General features: G+C 46.5%; 1 protein-coding gene across 7 annotated transcripts in view; it reads left to right on the top strand.

Moving 5' to 3' along the window:
- Positions 1–18,196, top strand: part of MTRFR (mitochondrial translation release factor in rescue) — a 29,875-nt gene extending 11,679 nt beyond the window's left edge. For 6 of the 7 annotated variants that reach the window (XM_011762383.3, XM_011762374.3, XM_011762389.3 and 3 more), the window contains exons 2-3: positions 10,903–11,212; positions 14,898–18,196. In XM_011762383.3, the coding sequence (XP_011760685.1) occupies positions 10,922–11,212; positions 14,898–15,116 (510 nt within the window). In that variant the 5' untranslated portion in view covers positions 10,903–10,921 and the 3' untranslated portion in view covers positions 15,117–18,196. Of the gene's footprint in view, positions 1–8,075; positions 9,253–10,902; positions 11,213–14,897 lie in introns of those variants that run through there. The other variant, XM_071070890.1, reaches the window with a different exon arrangement.
- Positions 18,197–18,507: the final 311 nt, after the last annotated feature.

The raw sequence follows: 18,507 nt of genomic DNA, 5'->3' as shown, positions 1-18,507 counted from the left end.
GTGGCGTGATCTCGACTCACTGCAACCACTGCTTCCCAGGTTCAAGCAATTCTCCTGCCTCAGCCTCCTGAGTAGCTGGAAGGCGTGCGCTGCCACACCTGGCTAATTTTTTGTATTTTAGTAGAGACAGGGTTTCACTGAGTTGCCCAGGCTGATCACAAACTCCTGAGCTCAGGCAATCTGCCTGCCTCAGCTTCCCAAAGTGCTGGGATTACAGGCGTGAGCCACCATGCCCGGCTTGTTTTGTTTTTGAGACAGGGTCTCACTCTGTCATTCAGGCTGAATGCAATGGCATTATCATGGCTCACTGCAGCCTCAGCCTCCCTCCCACTACTTGGGACTACAGGCTCAAACCACCACACCCAGCTAATTTTTTTATTTTTTGTAGAGGCGGGGTCTCACTATGTTGCCCGGGCTGTGCTTTTCTTTTTTTACACTACACAGATGTAGGCAGTACCATCTTAATTATCACTCGCTGGGACTGACAACACATTGACTTAGATCATAATGTTAGTCATGGAACTAAAAACCAGCATTGGCATTATATTTATTTCCCATAGAAATAGCAGAAGTAGGCCGGGCGCAGTGTCTCCCATCTGTAATCGCAGCACTCTGGGAGGCCAAGGCGGGCAGATCATGAGGTCAAGAGATCAAGACCACCCTGGCCAACATGGTGAAACCCCATCTCTACTAAAAATACAAAAATGATCTGGGTGTGGTGGCTTGTGCCTGTAGTCCCAGCTACTCGGGAGGCTGAGGCAGGAGAATCGCTTGAACCTGGGAGGTGGAGGTTGCAGTGAGCCAAGATCACGCCACTGTACTCCAGCCTGGCGACAGAGCAAGACTCCATCTCAAAATAAAAAATAAAAAATAAATAGCAGAAGTAGAGATGAAGGATATCATACTGTCATTCTAAAGGTGTGACCAGTGTCATGTCAGTATCACTGTACTGGTTACTAACCCAGAATCTTACATGTAAAGTAACAGGAAATGCACATATTTACAAGAAAGCAATGCCTGATCCCGTGTCTCCACCCCACTTCCTCCTCAGTGGGTATCTATCTGGATCTCACAGTGGGCTCAGGAGACAGCAGCAGGCTCAGGGAAGTTGACCGAGGAAGAGGTGGACGGGCTAGGAGCAAACCTGTGGAGTAATCTGCTGGATGTCCCGTTACCTTAGAAGCTGGCTCCCACCTAGATTAGACGCCAGTTGCAATGACTACAGTTCATGAAGTTTCAAATAGTAAAAGAAGCTATTTAGAGCCTTATATGAGGCAGTTGTTTAATAAGAGCGGCACAGGCCAGGTGGGGTGTGGCTCACTCCTGTAATCCCAGCACTTCGGGAGGCCGAGGCGGGTGGATCACCTCAGGTCGGGAGTTCAAGACCAGTCTGACCAACATGGAGAAACCCTGTCTCTACTAAAAATACAAAATTAGCCAGGTGTGGTGGCACATGCCTGTAGTCTCAGCTACTCGGGAGGCTGAGGCAGGAGAATCACTTGAACCCAGGAGGCGGAGGTTGCGGTGAGCCAAGATCGCGCCATCGCACTCCAGGCTGGGCAGCAAGAGCGAAACTCCATCTCAAAAAAAAAAAAAAAAAAAAGCAGCACATCTGTATTTAGTGCCTACGTAATCTTCAATAAAGATGCTCTAACCAAGTGGTACTTTTGCAGTTCCCATAATCTGCCTGGGTGACAGAGATTTTACTACAGATCAGTCTCAGGCCTTGAAAAGAATCAACAAAGCCCTTTCTAGATTTTTTTTTTTTTTTTTTTGGAGATGGAGTCTCCCTCTTTTACCCAGGCTGGAGTGCAATGGTGCAATCTCAGCTCACTGCAACCTCCGCTTCACGGATTCAAGCGATTCTCCTGCTTCAGCCTCCCAAGTAGCTGGGATTACAGGTGCGTGCCACCACACCCAGCTAATTTTTGTATTTTTAGTAGAGATAGGGTTTCACCATGTTAGGCTGGTCTCGAACTCCTGACCTTGTGATCCGCCCATCTCGGCCTCCCAAAGTGCTGGGATTACAGGTATGAGCCACCGTGCCTGGCCTCATTGTATCATTTTTATGCCTTTGCATCCTCACAGCTTAGCTCCCACATATCAGCGGGGACATACAGTGTTTGGTTTTCCATTCCTGAATTACTTTACTTAGAATAATAGTCTCCAGTCTGATGCAGGTCACTGCAAATGCTGTTAATTCATTCCTTTTTATGACTGTGTAGTATTCAATTGTATATAATACCAGTTTCTTTATCTACTTTTTGATTGATGGGCATTTGGGTTGGTTCCACGATTTTGCAATTGTGAATTGTGCTGCAATTTTTCAAATAATGATTTCTTTTCCTCTGTGTAGATACACGGGATTGATGGATCAAATGGTAGTTCTCCTTTTGGTTCTTTAAGGAATCTCCACACTGTTTTCCATAGTGACTGTACTAGTTTACATTCCCACCAGCAGTGTAGAAGTGTTCCCTGTTCACCTCATCCACGCCAACATCTACTGTTTTTTGATTTTTTGATTATGGCAGTTCTTGCAGGAGTAAGGTGGTATTGCATTGTGGTTTTGACTTGCATTTCCCTGATCATTAGTGATGTTAAGCATTTTTTCATATGTTTGTTGACCATTTGTATATCTTCTTTTGAGAATTGTCTGTTCGTATCCTTAGCCGAATTTGTGATGGGAATTTTTTCTTTTTTTTTTTTTTTTTTTTTGAGACAGAGTCTTACTTTGTTGCCCAGGCTGGAGTGCAGTGGCGCGATCTCGGCTCACTGCAAGCTCTGCCTCCCAGGTTCACACCATTCTCCTGCCTCAGCCTCCCAAGTAGCTGGGACTACAGGTGCCCGCCACTACGCCCGCTAATTTTTTTGTATTTTCAGTAGAGACGGGGTTTCACTGTGTTAGCCAGGATGGTCTCGATCTCTTGACCTCGTGATCCGCCCACCTCGACCTCCCAAAGTGCTGGGATTACAGACGTGAGCCACCATACCCGGCCGGAATTGTTTTTTTCTTACTGAGTTCATTATAGATTCTGGGTATTAGTCCTTTGTCAGATGTATAGATTGTGAAGATTTTATCCCACTCTTTGGGTTATCTGTTTACTCTGCCTTTTATTTTGCCATGCAAAAAGCTCTTTAGTTTAATTAGGTCTCAGCTATTTATCTTTGTTTTTATGTTTTTATTGCATTTGCTTTTGGGTTCTTGGTCATGAAATCTTTTCCTGAGCCATTATCTAGAAGGGTTTTTCCAACGTTCTAGAATTTTTATAATTTCAGGTCTTAGGTTTAAGTCCTTAATTCATCTTGAGTTGGTGTTTTGTGTTTTTTTTGTTTGTTTGTTTTTTGTTTTTTTGAGATGGAGTCTTTTTCTGTCACCCAGGCTGGAGTGCAGTGGTGCGATCTCAGCTCACTGCAAGCTCTGCCTCCTGGGGTCACACCATTCTCCTGCCTCAGCCTCCCGAGTAGCTGGGACTACAGGTGCCTGCCACCATGCCCGGCTAATTTTTTTATTTTTCTTTTTACTTTTTGTATTTTTAGTAGAGATGGGGTTTCACCATGTTAACCAGGATGGTCTCGATCTCCTGACTTCGTGATCCACCCACCTTGGCCTCCCAAAGTGCTGGGATTACAGGCATGAGCCACTGCGCCTGGCCAAGTTGATTTTTATATAAGGTGAGAGATCAGGATCCAGTTTCATTCCTCTACAGGTGGCTCGCCAGTTATCCCAGCATTTGTTGAAAAGGGTGTCCTTTCTGCACCTTATGTTTTTGTTTGGTTTGTTGAAGATCAATTGGCTGTAAGTATTTGGGTTTATTTCTGGATTCTCTATTCTGTTCCATTGGTCTACGTGCCTATTTTTATACCAGTACCATGCTGTTTTGGTGACTATGGCCTTATAGTATAGTTTGAAATCAGGTAATGTGATACCTCCAGATTTGTACTTTCTGCTTAGTCTTGCCTTGGCTATGTGGGCTGTTTTTTGGTTCCATATAAATTTTAGAATTTTTTTTTTCTAATTCTGTGAAGAATGATGGTGGTGGTATTTTGATGGGAATTGTGTTGAATTTGTAGATTGCTTTTGGCAGTATGGTCATTTTCACAATACTGATTACACCCATCCATGAGCATGGGATGTGTTTCCATTTGTTTGTGTTGTCTATGATTCCTTTCCTCAGTTTTGTAGTTTTCCTTGTAGAGGTCTTTCGACTCCTTTGTTAGGTATATTCCTAAGTTTTTGTTTTGTTTTGTTTGTTTGTTTGTTTGTTGCAGCTATTGTAAAAGGGGTTGAGTTCTTGTTCTTGATTTGATTCTCCACTTGGTCACTGTTGGTGTATAGAAAAGCTACTGATTTTTGTACGTTAATCTTGTATCCAGAAACTTTGCTGAATTCTTTTATCAGTTCTAGGAGCTTTCTGGAGGAGTCCTTAGGGTTTTCAAGGTAAACGATCATATCATTAGCAAACAGTGACAGTTTGACTTCCTCTTTGTGGATGTGGATGCCCTTTCTTTCTCTTGTATGATTGCTCTAGCTAGGACTTCCATACTGTATTGAAGAGAAGTGATGAGAGTGGGAATCCTTGTCTTGTTCCAATTCTCAGGGGGAACAGTTTCAACTTTTCCCCGTTGAGTATTATGTTGGCTGTGGGTTTGTCATAGATGGGTTATTTTGCTTGTTTTGTTTTATTTTGTTTTGTTTGAGATGGAGTCTCGCTGTCACCCAGGCTGGAGTGCAGTGGGGTGATCTCAGCTCACTGCAATCTCCGCCTCCCGGGTTCAAGGGGTTCTCCTGCCTCAGCCTCCCGAGTAGCTGGGATTACAGGCATGCGCCACCACACCCAACTAATTTTGTATTTTCAGTAGAGACGGGGTTTCACCTTGTTGGTCAGGCTGGTCTCGAACTCCCGACCTCAGGTGATCCACTCACCTCAGCCTCCCAAAGTGCTGAGCCACTGCACCCAGCCTCAATTTGAAACATTTTTTAGGCCGGGCGCGGTGGCTCACGCCTGTAATCCCAGCACTTTGGGAGGCCGAGGCGGGCGGATCACAAGGTCAGGAGATCGAGACCACGGTGAAACCCCGTCTCTACTAAAAATACAAAAAATTAGCCGGGCGCGGTTGTGGGCGCCTGTAGTCCCAGCTACTCGGGAGGCTGAGGCAGGAGAATGGCGTGAACCCGGGAGGCGGAGCTTGCAGTGAGCCGAGATCGCGCCACTGCACTCCAGCCTGGGCGACAGAGCGAGACTCCGTCTCAAAAAAAAAAAAAAAAAAGAAACATTTTTTAATTTCCATCTTGATTTCGTTTTTGACCTAATGCTCATTCAGGAGCAGGTTATTTGATTTACATGTATTTGCATTTTTTGTTTGTGGGGTTTTTTTTGGTGCTTTGTTTGTTTTGAAATGGAGTTTTGCTCTTGTCGCCCTTGCTGGAGTGCAATGGCACAATCTCGGCTCACTGCAACCTCCGCCTCCCAGGTTCAAGCAATTCTCCCTCAGTCTCCCAAGTAGCTGGGATTACAGGTGCCTGCCACTACACCCAGCTAATTTATTTGCATGGTTTTGAAGGTTCCTTTTGAAGTTGATTTCCAGTTTTATTCCACTGTGCTCTTAGAGAGTGCTTGATATAATTTCAATTTTGTTAAATTTATTGAGGCTCATTTTACGGCCTGTCATATGATCTGTCTTGGAGAAAGTTCCATGTACTGTTGAATAAAATGCATATTCTGCGGTTGTTGGATGAAATGTTCTATATATATCTATTAAGTCCGTTTGTTCCAGGGTATAGTTTAAATCCATTCTTTGTTGACTTTTCGTTTTGATGACCTGTCTAGTGCTGTCAGTGGAGTATTGAAGTCCCGCACTATTATTGTGCTGCTGTCTATCTCATTTCTTAGGTCTGTTAGTAATTGTTTTATAAATTTGGGAGCTCCAGTGTTAGGTTCATATATGTTTAGGATTGTGATATTTTCCTGTGACAAGGCCTTATTACCATTATATATCTAATGTCCCTCTTTGTCTCTTTTAACTGCTGTTGCTTTAAAGTTTGTTTTGTCTGATATAAGAATAGCTACCCCTGCTTGTTTTTGGTGTCTATTTGCATGAAATGCCTTTTTCCACCCCTTTAAGTTTATGTGAGTCCTTATGTGTTAGGTGAGTCTTCTGAGGGCAGCAGATGGTTGGTGAGTTCTTATCCATTCTGCGGTTCTGTATCTTTTAAGTGCAGTGTTTAGGCCATTCACATTCAGTGTCAGTATTGAAATGTGAGGTACCATTGCATTCATCGTGCTCTTTGTTGCCTGTGTACTTTAGGGGTTTTTTGGTTTTTTGGTTTTGCTTTTTAACTTGTATTTTTGTTTTATAGGTCCTGTGTGATTTATGCTTTAAAGAGGTTCTGTTTTGATGTGTTTCCAGGATTTGTTTCAAGATTTAGAGCTCCTTTTAGCAGTTCTTGTAGTGGTGGCTTGGTAATGGCGAATTCTCTCAGCATTTGTTTGTCTGAAAATGACTATCTTTTCTTCATAAGTGATACTTACTTTTTCACTGGATACAAAATTCTTGGCTGATAGTTGTTTTGTTTGAGGAGGCTGAACATAGGGCCCCAATCCCTTCTAGCTTGTAGGGTTTCTCCTGAGAAATCTGCTGTTAATCTGATAAGTTTTCCTTTATAGGTTACCTGGTGCTTCTGCCTCACAGGTCTTAAAAATCTTTCCTTCATTTTAACTTTGGATAACCTGATGACAATGTGCCTAAGTGAAGATCTTTTTGCGATGAATTTCCCAGGTGTCCTTTGTGCTTCTTGTATTTGGCTGTCTAAGTCTCTAGTGAGGCCGGGGAAGTTTTCCTCGATTATTCCCCCAAATATGTTTTCCAAGCTTTTAGAATTCTCTTCTTCCTCAGGAACACCAATTATTCTTAGGTTTGGTCGTTTAACATAATCCCAGACTTCTTAGAGGCTTTGTTCATATTTTCTTACCCTTTTTTCTTTGTCTTTGTTGGATTGGGTTAATTTGAAGACCTTGTCTTTGAGCTCTGAATTTCTTTCTTCTACTTGTTGAATTCTATTGCTGAGACTTTCCAGAGCATTTCGCATTTCTAAAGGTGTGTCCAAAGTTTCCTGAATTTTTTATTGTTTTTTCTTTATCTATTTCCCTGAATGATTTCTCCCTTCACTTCTTGTATCATTTTTTGGATTTCCTTACATTGGGCTTCACCTTTCTCTGGTCCTTCCCTGATTAATAACTAACCTCCTGAATTCTTTTTCAGGTAAATCAGGGATTTCTTCTTGGTTTGGATCCATTGCTGGTAAACTAGTGCATTTTTTGGGGAGTGTTGAAGAGTCTTGTTTTGTCATATTACGGGTGTTTGTTTCTGGATCCTTCTCATTTGGGTAAGCTCTGTCAGAGAGAAGGCCTAGGGCTGAAGGCTGTTCCGATTCTTTTGTCCCATGGGGTGTTCTCTTCGTGTAGTACTCTGTCCCTTTTCCTATGGATGTGGCTTCCTATGAGCCAACTTACTTGCAGTGATTGTTGTCTCTGTTCTGGGTCTAGCCACCCAGCGAGTCTTCCCAGTTCTGGGCTGGTACTGGAGGTTATCTGCAGAGTCCGGTGATGTGAACCGTCTATGGGTCTCTCATCCATGGATACCAGTGCCTGTTCGGTGGAGGTGGCCGAGGGTACAATGGACTCCATGAAGATCCTTAGCTTTGGTGGTTTAATGGTCTATTTTTTTTTCTGGTTGGCCTCCTGCCAGGAGGTGGTGCTTTTCAGAAAGCATCAGCTGTCGGCCGGGCGCGGTGGCTCAAGCCTGTAATCCCAGCACTTTGGGAGGCCGAGACGGGCGGATCACAAGGTCAGGAGATCGAGACCATCCTGGCTAACACGGTGAAACCCCGTCTCTACTAAAAAATACAAAAAACTAGCCGGGCGAGGTGGCGGGCGCCTGTAGTCCCAGCTACTCGGGAGGCTGAGGCAGGAGAATGGCGGGAACCCGGGAGGCGGAGCTTGCAGTGAGCTGAGATCCGGCCACAGCACTCCAGCCTGGGTGACAGAGCAAGACTCCGTCTCAAAAAAAAAAAAAAAAAAAAAAAAGCATCAGCTGTGTTAGGGGAGGAACCAGCAGTGGGCGGAGCCCTAGAACTCCCAAGATTATTTGCCCTTTGTCTTCCTGCCAGGGTGGATAGGGAAGGACAATCAGGTGGGGGTGGAGCTAGGCGTGTCTGAGCTCAGACTCTCCTAGGGCGGGTCTTGCTGAGGCTGCTGTAGGGAATGGGGGTGAGATTCCCAGGTCACTGGAGTTCTGTACCTAGTAGAGTTGTGGCTGCCTCTGCTGAGTCATGCAGGTTGTCAGGGGGAAGTGGAGGAAAGCCAGCAGTCACAGGCCTTACCCAGCTCCCACACAAACCGAAGGTCCGGTCTTACTCCCACCGTGTCCCCCAACAACTGCCCTGAGTCTGTTTCCAGGCAGAGGGTGAGACTGGCCTGAAAATTTGCCCGAGGCTGTTCGCCTCCCAGCTGCAAAAGAAAAGGGCTGCAGTTCTTGCCCCACCTGTGAAGTCTGCATGCCGGATTCGTGCCCTTCCCTGAGTTCTGGCCAGGAGCCTTCTTGCCCTGTTTAAATTATTAGAGTTCGACTAGAAATTTTGAATTCCTTCTCCCTGTGGAGTTTTACCCCCTGCTCCTCTGGCCAACCTCCCTCTGGATCCCTGTGGTGTCAGGCAGGAATGGGCTGCCTGGGGACCCAGCAAGCTCCCACTGCCTTTCTGCTGCTTCCTCTTCCCCTGTATTTCGCTCGCCTGAGTCTGACTTAGCTCCAGGTAAAGTCAGAAATTTCCTCTGCAAACAGACCTTCAGCCTCTCCAGTGCAGGGGTGTGTTTTGGAGAGGAGGGTCTCCCTTTCCCACTTCCACAGTTGGGGCACTCACAGTATTTGGGGGTCTCCCAGGCCCTGCAGGAGCAATCTGCTTCCTTCACAGGGTCTGTGAGCCCTCTCAGGATTGCTGGCTTGTTCTTGCAGTTGATCTGGAGCTAAAATTCACAATGTAAGCCTCTGCATGCTGCTCTGTCTGAAGCTGCAATCTAGTCCTGCCTCCTGTTTGCCATGATCCCAGGAGCTCCCCTGCAAATAAATTATGATCGCAAGGTCCCAACATAGGCTGTTTGCAAGCTGAGGAGCAAGGAGAGCCAGTCCGAGTCCCAAAACTGAAGAACGTGGAGTCCGATGTTCGAGGGCAGGGAGCATCCAGCATGGGAGAAAGATGTAGGTGGGGAGTCTAGGCCCATCTCATCTGTCTTTTAATATCTTTTCTAACTAACCTGTAAGCTCCATGAAGACAGTCTAGCTCTTTTTCATCTCATGTCCCTCACTATACCTAACAAGGACCTTATTAAAAGTGAGTTGACTGGCTGGATGCGGTGGCTCACGCCTGTAATCCCAGCATTTTGGGAGGCTGAGGCAGGTGGATTACTTGAGCTTAGGGAGTTCAAGACCAGCCTGGGCAACATGGCGAAACCCCATCTCTACAAAAAATAATTACCCAGCTGTGGTGGGGTGTGCCTGTAGTCTCACGTACTATGGAGCCTGAGATGAGAGACCTGACCCTGGGGAGGTCAAGGCTGCAGAAAGCTGTGATCACGCCACTGCAGTACAACCTGGGCGACAGAGTGGGACTCTGTCTCAAAAAAAAAAAAAAAATTAATTGACTTGGTAGTTCCAACAATGAGTACCAGTTGGACCACATTATTGGCAGTGTGTCCAGGGGAACAGATGTTCACATTCAAATCCATGAAACTGGAAACAAAAAACAACAATCATGACATTGATTGATAGTGATGTTTACTATGTCAGACTGTTTAAGCTCAGCTATAAAATAGACTCTCAGCCGGGGTTGGGGGTGGCTCATGCTTGTAATCCCAGCACTTTGGGAGGCCGAGGCGGGCAGATCACCTGAGGTCAGGAATTCAAGACCAGCCTGGCCAACATGGTGAATGAATCCCCACCTCTACTAAAAATACAAAAATTAGCCGGGCATGGTGGCATGCACCTGTAATCCCAGCTACTCGGGAGGCTGAGGCAGGAGAATCACTTGAACCTGGGAGGCGGAGGTTGCATTGAGCCAAGATCATGCCATCACACTCCAGCCTGGGCAACAGAGCAAGATTCCATCTCAAAAAATAAAATAGACTCTCATACTGTCATCTTTACATTTTGATTTCAGAGATTCTCAAACATTTAAATACTGGCACTTGACCCAGATGCTAATTCTTGCTTGATGCACTATTTATCTGTATCAAATTATAGTCCCGTTCCTTTGAATTTCTTTTTTTTTTTTTTTTTTTTTTTTTTTTTTTTTTTTTTTTTTTTTTGAGACAGTGTCTCGCTCTGTTGCCCAGGCTGGAGTGCAGTGGCTCTGCCTCAGCCTCCCAAGCAGCTGGGATTACAGGTACCCACCACCAAGCCTGGCTAATTTTTGTACTTTTAGTAGAGATAGAGTGTCACCATCTTGGCCAAGCTGGTCTTAAACTCCTGACCTTGTGATCCACCTGCCTCAGCCTCCCAAAGTGCTTGGATTACAGGCGTGAGCCACCACGCCCGGCCTGAATTTCACACTCAAAACCTCTCCTTCCTGAGAAAACAGCACCCCTGGGTGCTTAGAAGATATTTTTGGTCTATTGCAAGAAAATATGTATTAGCTGGCAGGGCATGTCCTGGTAACATGGCAGACAGTGCAAGGGTGAGGAGAGGGGTGTCTTGCTGAATAATGTGTCTCCACCCATTTCCTAAATTCCCTTGGTAACAGATGGGTCATCATTTGAATTGCTTTATGAAAAGCTGTCTTCAAATCTGAAGCACAATCTTGAGGGCAGATGCCTCTTTCTGAAAGCTCTCCTCCTTATTCATCTAACCCAGGTCCTCAGCCAGCAGAGCCATGTTCCTCAAGAGCACCACGGGTTTATTTCATTTTCCTACATCACTGACCCGAATATGCCGGGCGCCATGGGGACTCCGGCTTTGGGAGAAGCTGACGTTGTTATCCCCAGGAATAGCTGTCACTCTGGTCCAGATGGCAGGCAAGAAGGACTACCCTGCACTGCTTTCCTTGGATGAGAATGAGCTCGAAGAGCAGTTTGTGAAAGGACATGGTCCAGGGGGCCAGGCAACTAACAAAACCAGCAACTGTGTGGTGCTGAAGCACATCCCCTCGGGCATCGTTGTAAAGGTAGACAACAGAAGGCCGCTGAGGGGAGAGGCCCCGCCCAAGGGTCTCACAGCCTCCAGAGATTTCTCCCAAGTCTGAATGGGATCAGCTGAAGGGCATTCTCTTTCTGGCTCGGGCCACCCTCTAGCAGCCAGGCAGTAGAGGGCACTGCAGATCTCGTCCCATCCCTGAGCCATTCCTCCCTAAGGCAGAACCACCTACAACAGCCTGGGAAGCCTGCTTCCAGGATCTTTTGGAGCCAGGGTATGGCTGCCATCCTTGAATATGGCAGGCAGCACTGGGGCTTGGCTGCTGCCCCGGAAGCAACATCTTGACAAAGCTAAGCAGTGGCTGATAAAGGCAGGCGCCCGGGCAGCATGGTTCTTTCAAATCCATTCCCACTTCAGGAAGGCTGCCGAGATCCCCAGCATTGCTGTGGGCTCCAAGTCCCTGAGGAGGCAGCAAGCAGGCCTGGGTTGTCGGCTAGGGGTCCCAGCCCTTAGCTGTCCTGGCTGGTTAACGTTAGCGTGGCCACGTCCTCCATGCCTCTCTGTCCCCTTTGGTAAATGTCAGTGATACCTCCCCTTCTGGACAGAGAGGACTGAGGGTGAGATCATGGAGGCCAGGCATTTTCCAACCTCAGAAGAAAAAATGCTGTGCACAGCTGCCTATGGGAGTCTTCCTTCTTTACATAAAAAAACAAGTCTCGGCCGGGCGCGGTGGCTCACGCCTGTAATCCCAGCACTTTGGGAGGCCGAGGCGGGCGGATCACAAGGTCAGGAGATCGAGACCACGGTGAAACCCCGTCTCTACTAAAAAATTACAAAAAAAAATTAGCCGGGCGCGGTTGTGGGCGCCTGTAGCCCCAGCTACTCGGGAGGCTGAGGCAGGAGAATGGCGTGAACCCGGGAGGCGGAGCTTGCAGTGAACCGAGATCAAAAAAACAAGTCTCGGGCCAGGCATGGTGGCTCACACCTATAAACCCAGCACTTTGAGAGGCCGAGGTGGGTGGATTACCTGAGGTCAGGAGTTCAAGACCAGTCTGGTCAACATGGCAAAACCCCATCTCTACTAAAAATACAAAAATTAGCCGGGCGTGGTGGCGCGTGCCTGTAATCCCAGCTACTCAGGAGGCTGATGCAGGAGAGTCGCTTGAACCCTGGAGGCAGACATTGCAGTGAGCTGAAATCACGCTACTGCACACCAGCCTGGGCAACAGACAAGATTCCCTCTTAAAAAAAAAAAAAGACAAGCCTGATCAGAGGGGCTCCCAGTCCATCTGCCTCATGGACTGGAAGCAGCACAGAAAAGAGATAGCCAAGGCAAGTGTTTCATGTATACTGATGCAGCAGATACTTACAGACCATGGAAACGTGTGGGAGGAACTGTTCTAAGCAGCATTAACTCTGCAGTCCCCATAACTCCATGTTCATTATTTCCATCACAGTACAGGTGTGGAATCTGGGACACAGAGAGGCTAAGTGACCTGCCCAAGGTCCTGCCACTTAGTAGTTCAAACCATACCCCAAGTCCATGTACCTAACAGCTGCACTTCACAGCTAGGTTTTTGAGCCACGAGCATATCATGTAAAACCTCAATCACTTTTCCTCCTTGAAAAGTGTCATTCATGGCCGGGCGCGGTGGCTCAAGCCTGTAATCCCAGCACTTTGGGAGGCCGAGACGGGCGGATCACGAGGTCAGGAGATCGAGACCATCCTGGCTAACACGGTGAAACCCCGTCTCTATTAAGAAATACAAAAAACTAGCCGGGCGAGGTGGCGGGCGCCTGTAGTCCCAGCTACTCGGGAGGCTGAGGCCGGAGAATGGCGTAAACCCGGGAGGCGGAGCTTGCAGTGAGCTGAGATCCGGCCACTGCACTCCAGCCTGGGTGACAGAGCGAGACTCCGTCTCAAAAAACAAAAAAAAGAAAAGTGTCATTCATGAGTAACAAAATTCTGAAACATGAGAGTTAATTTTTGTTTAACCTATTTTACATAACTCATTCCAAACTTGCTTTCAGTATTATTCTTTCACCGTAATTTCATAATTTTTTTTTTTTTTTTTTTTTAAGAGACAGGGTCTTGCTTTGTCAGCCAGGCTGGAGTACAGTGGTACAATCATGGCTCAGTGTAGCCTCAGACACCTGGGCTCGAGCAATCCTCCCGCCTCAGCCTCCTGAGTAGCTGGGACTGAAGGCATGCACCACCACACTCAGTGTTTTTTGTTTTGTTTTTTTTTTTGAGACAGTCTTGCTCTATTGCCCAGTCTGGAGTACAGTGGCGCAATCTCAGCTCACTGCAACCTCCGCCTCCTGGGTTCAAGCAATTCTCCTGCCTCAGCCTCCCGAGTAGCTGGGATTACAGGTGCCCATCACCACGCCCAGCTAATTTTTTTGTATTTTTACTAGAGACGGGGTTTCACCATGTTGGCCAGGCTGGTTTCGAACTCCTGACCTCAAGTGATCCGCCCATCTTGGCCTCCCAGAGTGCTAGGATTACAGGCATGAGCCACCATGTCCGGTCACCCAATTTTTACATTTTTGGTGGAGATGGGGAGTCTTGCTATGTTGCCCATGCTGGTCTCAAACTCCAGCCCTCAAGTGATCCTCCCATTTCAGCCCCCAAAGCATTGGGATTATAGGTGTGAGCCACTATGCCTGGCTTGGGATGTATCTTTTATCAAACAGCTTTGCAAGGCACTCACCTGTAATAACTAAGGCATTAGGCCGGGCGCGGTGGCTCAAGCCTGTAATCCCAGCACTTTGGGAGGCCGAGACGGGCGGATCACGAGGTCAGGAGATCGAGACCATCCTGGCTAACACAGTGAAACCCCGTCTCTACTAAAAATACAAAAAAAAAACTTAGCCAGGCGAGGTGGCAGGCGCCTGTAGTCCCAGCTACTTGGGAGGCTGAGGCAGGAGAATGGCGTGAACCCGGGAGGCGGAGCTTGCAGTGAGCTGAGATCCGGCCACTGCATTCCAGCCTGGGCGACAGAGCGAGACTCCGTCTCAAAAAAAAAAAACTAAGGCATTACATAGTGAATGAGTTATGGTTGACTAATAATAAAGATGCTATTTTCTTCCTTCAGACAGAACTTTATGCTTATGAATGGTGCACACAAAGTGGTTGTTCACTGGCCACAAGCTAGATACATAGTTGATATTTTTATCATTATTTTGGGACTTTAAGTTATTTGAAGGCCACTGTTGCTTCTAAACAAAATAGCACTCCTAAGATTAAAACAATCACAGTGAAAGCCACATAATACAGCAAGGGTGTGAGACATGGGGCAGAGGCAGGAAAGGGGCTGGTCTTCACTGCTACTGACTCATGGGGACTCCTGATAAGGGGCTTTGCCTTCCAGGTTTGTCCCTCTCTATAAAGCGAACAGGTTGTCATGACCAGTCTGACCAACATGGTGAAACCTCATCTCTACTAAAAATACAAAAATTAACTGGGCATGGTGGCGTGCGCCTGTAATCCCAGCTACTTGAGAGACTGAGGCAAGAGAATCGCTTGGACCCAGGAGGCGGAGGTTGCAGTGAGCCAAGATCACTCCATTGCACTCTAGCCTGGGTGACAAGAACGAAACTCTGTCTCAATAAATAAATAAATAAGCGAACAGGTTGAATTTAATGACTTCTGAGGTCCTGTCTGTTTTGTAACATCCTGTGGTTTTCACATTATAAAATATTATCTCTTACAGTGCCATCAGACAAGATCAGTTGATCAGAACAGAAAGCTAGCTCGGAAAATCCTACAAGAGAAAGTAGATGTTTTCTACAATGGTGAAAACAGTCCTGTTCACAAAGAAAAACAAGAAGCAGCGAAGAAAAAACAAGAAAGGAAAAAAAAAGCAAAGGAGACCCTGGAAAAAAAGAAGCTACTGAAAGAACTGTGGGAGTCAAGTAAAAAGGTCCACTGAGAAAAGAATTACAGATTACAACTGACAGAATCTGGCAGAAGCTCCCAGGGAATAATGGCGGTGAGTTCCATCACCAGCATTATTACAGTGCTTCAAAAGAAATATTTTTGATGAACTTAAAAGACAACAAAGTTATTTAAATGGTGCACTAAACTATAGTGAACAGAGACATGCACGACTCAAGAATAAAACTCGGCGGGCACGGTGGACAGTGCCTCACACCTGTAATCCCAGCACTTTGGGAGGCCGAGGCAGGCAGATCACCTGAGGTCAGCAGTTTGAGAACAGCCTGGCCAACATGGTGAAACCCCGTCTCTACTAAAAATACAAAAACTTAGCCAGGCATGGTGGTGGGTGCCTGTAATCCCAGCTACTTGGGAGACTGAGGCAGGAGAATTGCTTGAACCTGGGAGGCGGAGGTTGCAGTGAGCTGAGATTGCACCACTGCACTCCAGCCTGGGCAACACCTGGGTGACAGAGCAAGACTCTGTCTCAAAAAAAGTAAATAAATAAAACTAGGTTGAGCACAATGACACACGCCTGTAATCCCAGCACTTTGGGAGGCTAAGGCAGGAAGATCACCTGAGCCCAGGAGCTCAAGATTGCACTGAGCTATGAACACCACTGCACTCCACCTGTCCACTTGTTCTTGTGTGACAGAACAAGACCCTGTCTCTTAAAAAATAAGATAAAACCATAAAGAAACACAGAGTCAGTACTCTACAAGGATAATGGCTACTTCTAGAGGGAAGAAAGGAGTTGTCACTGTGATGAGGCACTTGGAGGGGCTCTGGGGTGCCTGACAAAGTTCTATTTCTTCACCTGGGTGGTAGTTAGAAGGGTGTACCCCTATTTCAAGTTGTACCTTTGTGTGATTGTATCTGTTTTGTAATAATAAATTTTTTTTTTAATTAGTAAAGTCAGTTTTTATGGAGAACTGGAGAATTGAGTCAAACATTAATAGCATTTGGTGGCAACTTCTCATCTGCTGGGAAGCTGCTGCCCAGTGACACTTAAACATCAGTTATCCCGATGTCAGCTCAAGACAGTAAAAGAGAAAACAAGGGCCGGGCGCAGTGGCTCATGCCTGTAATCCCAGCACTTTGGGAGGCCGAGGCGGGGTGGATCACGAGGTCAGGAGTTCGAGACCAGCCTGACCAACATGGTGAAACCCTGTCTCTACTAAAAATACAAAAATTAGCCAGGCATGGTGGCACGTGCCTGTAATCCCAGCTACTCGGAAGGCTGAGGCAGGAGAATTGCTTGAATCCAGGAGGCGGAGGTTGCAGTGAGCTGAGATTGCGCCACTGCACTCCAGCGTGACAGAGCAAGATTCTTATCTCAAAAAAAAAAAAAGAAAACAAGATGGTTGGAAGAGTTAAAGGCTCCGTTCCTTGTCCATGTGCTCCATTAGCTTCTAGGCTGCATGATGCCCAGTTGTGCCTCTGATGTAGAAATACATTCCCTGCGTGTTCATTTGCAAGATTTGTAAAGGTGAGGTTCCAGAATCTGATTGCTTATAAATTTACATTACTCAAGCTGGATTTGACCTTAGAGTTTTGTTGGTTTTGTGTTTTTTTTGTTTTGTTTTGTTTTGTTTTTTTTGAGACGGAGTCTCGCTCTGTCGCCCAGGCTGGAGTGCAGTGGCCGGATCTCAGCTCACTGCAAGCTCCGCCTCCCGGGTTCACACCATTCTCCTGCCTCAGCCTCCCGAGTAGCTGGGACTACAGGCGCCCGCCACCTCGCCCGGCTAGTTTTTTTTGTATTTCTTAATAGAGACGGGGTTTCACCGTGTTAGCCAGGATGGTTTCGATCTCCTGACCTCGTGATCCGCCCGTCTCGGCCTCCCAAAGTGCTGGGATTACAGGCTAGAGCCACCGCGCCCGGCGGTTTTGTTTTTTTTAAAGCCATGCTTAATAACTTGGCTTGTTAGAACTCTTCTGGAGTCCACCTAGAAAACAAATAGGGAAAAATACTGGGAGGTGAGAAGGCCATTGTGAGATTGCCAGTTGCAGGGCCTGCTTCAGTTCTGCAGTCTGTCCAGCAGCCTAGGCCGCATGTCCAGTGCATACATTCAAGCACACCTTTCACTTTGAGGCTGCCAATGAAGGCTCTTCTCACCTCAGTGACCGCTTTGGACGCTTACACATTCAATGCAGGGCTCATTTCACACCTCCTGTTGCAAGTGTACAAGACCCTTCCCCAGCCCAAACTGCCTTTAGAAAATAAAGTCTCTAGAATGACACCTAAGAAATCAGTAATAGTAGGAAGGGAAATTTGGAGCTGGAGATGAGGGACAGTGTTTCCCATTTGTCTCCTCTCTCATACCTTTGCAACTTTCTGCCACATGCAGGAAGGGGACACAGCACCCATTTCCCTAGAGCCTGTTCCTGCCGGCCTTCTGCCTTGTCACAGCTGAGAATTTGCCTGATGCCTGCATCAAAGACAAGTCTCATTTGTCTTTGTCTACTGCTCAGCAAAGCAAATTCTCATTACAGGCATTTAGGGCCTAAGATACAGAGTAAGAATTAAAATCCCTTTGAGAGGCATTGTCAGAGACCACCAGGTGGATTCTCAGCACATCCAGTGTGGCCCATTTTTTCCCTGGCACCAAAGCAGATGATTCTTCCAGTAAGCACCTTATGAAGTAGCTTGAATTTAGGGGCCGCACTTTATGAAAAAGATTCCTCTAGCACCCAGCAAAAGCTCACAGGATAAGCACCTATGAACTGAGAATGGCCTAACCATGGGGCAATAGGCCAACTCAATAATATTGCTCCTGGCTGGGCAGGGTGGCTCATGCCTATAATCCCAGCACTTTGGGAGGCCAAGGCGGGTGGGTCACCTGAGGTCAGGAGTTCGAGACCAGCCTGACCAACATGGTAAGATCCCCTCTCTACTAAAAATACAAAAATTAGCTGGGAGTGGTGGCACGCTCCTGTAATCCCAGCTACTCCAGAGGCTAAGCTGGGAGAATCGCTTGAACCTGGGAGGCAGAGATTGCAGTGAACCAACATCAAGCCACTGCACTCTAGCGTAGGCAACAGAGGGAGACTCCATCTAAAAAAAAAAATAATTTTTAAGAAAAAACTGCTTCTGGTATTTTTTTTTCCTAGCATACATTTGCTGCTGCATTTAAAATATACCGATAATGCAACTTCACTTTATCCCTACCTCCGACTTAGCAAACACATTCTTTCCCCAGCCAACTGTGCTAATGATGTCATCACCAAAATGTTTCCGGGTCAGGTGGGAAAATATACTTTGAACAGGTATCTCCTACCTCTTGTAAAAAGTAAAGTAGAGGTTCCTCTCCAAAGACTTTCCTCCCCATTTAATTTGGAATAAATAGTAACTTCTCTTAGAAGCAAAATTTATTCAAAGACCTATG

The sequence above is a fragment of the Macaca nemestrina genome, chromosome 10 (assembly GCF_043159975.1).
Source record: "Macaca nemestrina isolate mMacNem1 chromosome 10, mMacNem.hap1, whole genome shotgun sequence".
In the NCBI taxonomy this organism is placed as follows: domain Eukaryota; kingdom Metazoa; phylum Chordata; class Mammalia; order Primates; family Cercopithecidae; genus Macaca; species Macaca nemestrina.
The sequence above is the reverse complement of the archived record's forward strand: the minus strand, read 5'-3'. Positions and strand labels throughout refer to the sequence as shown.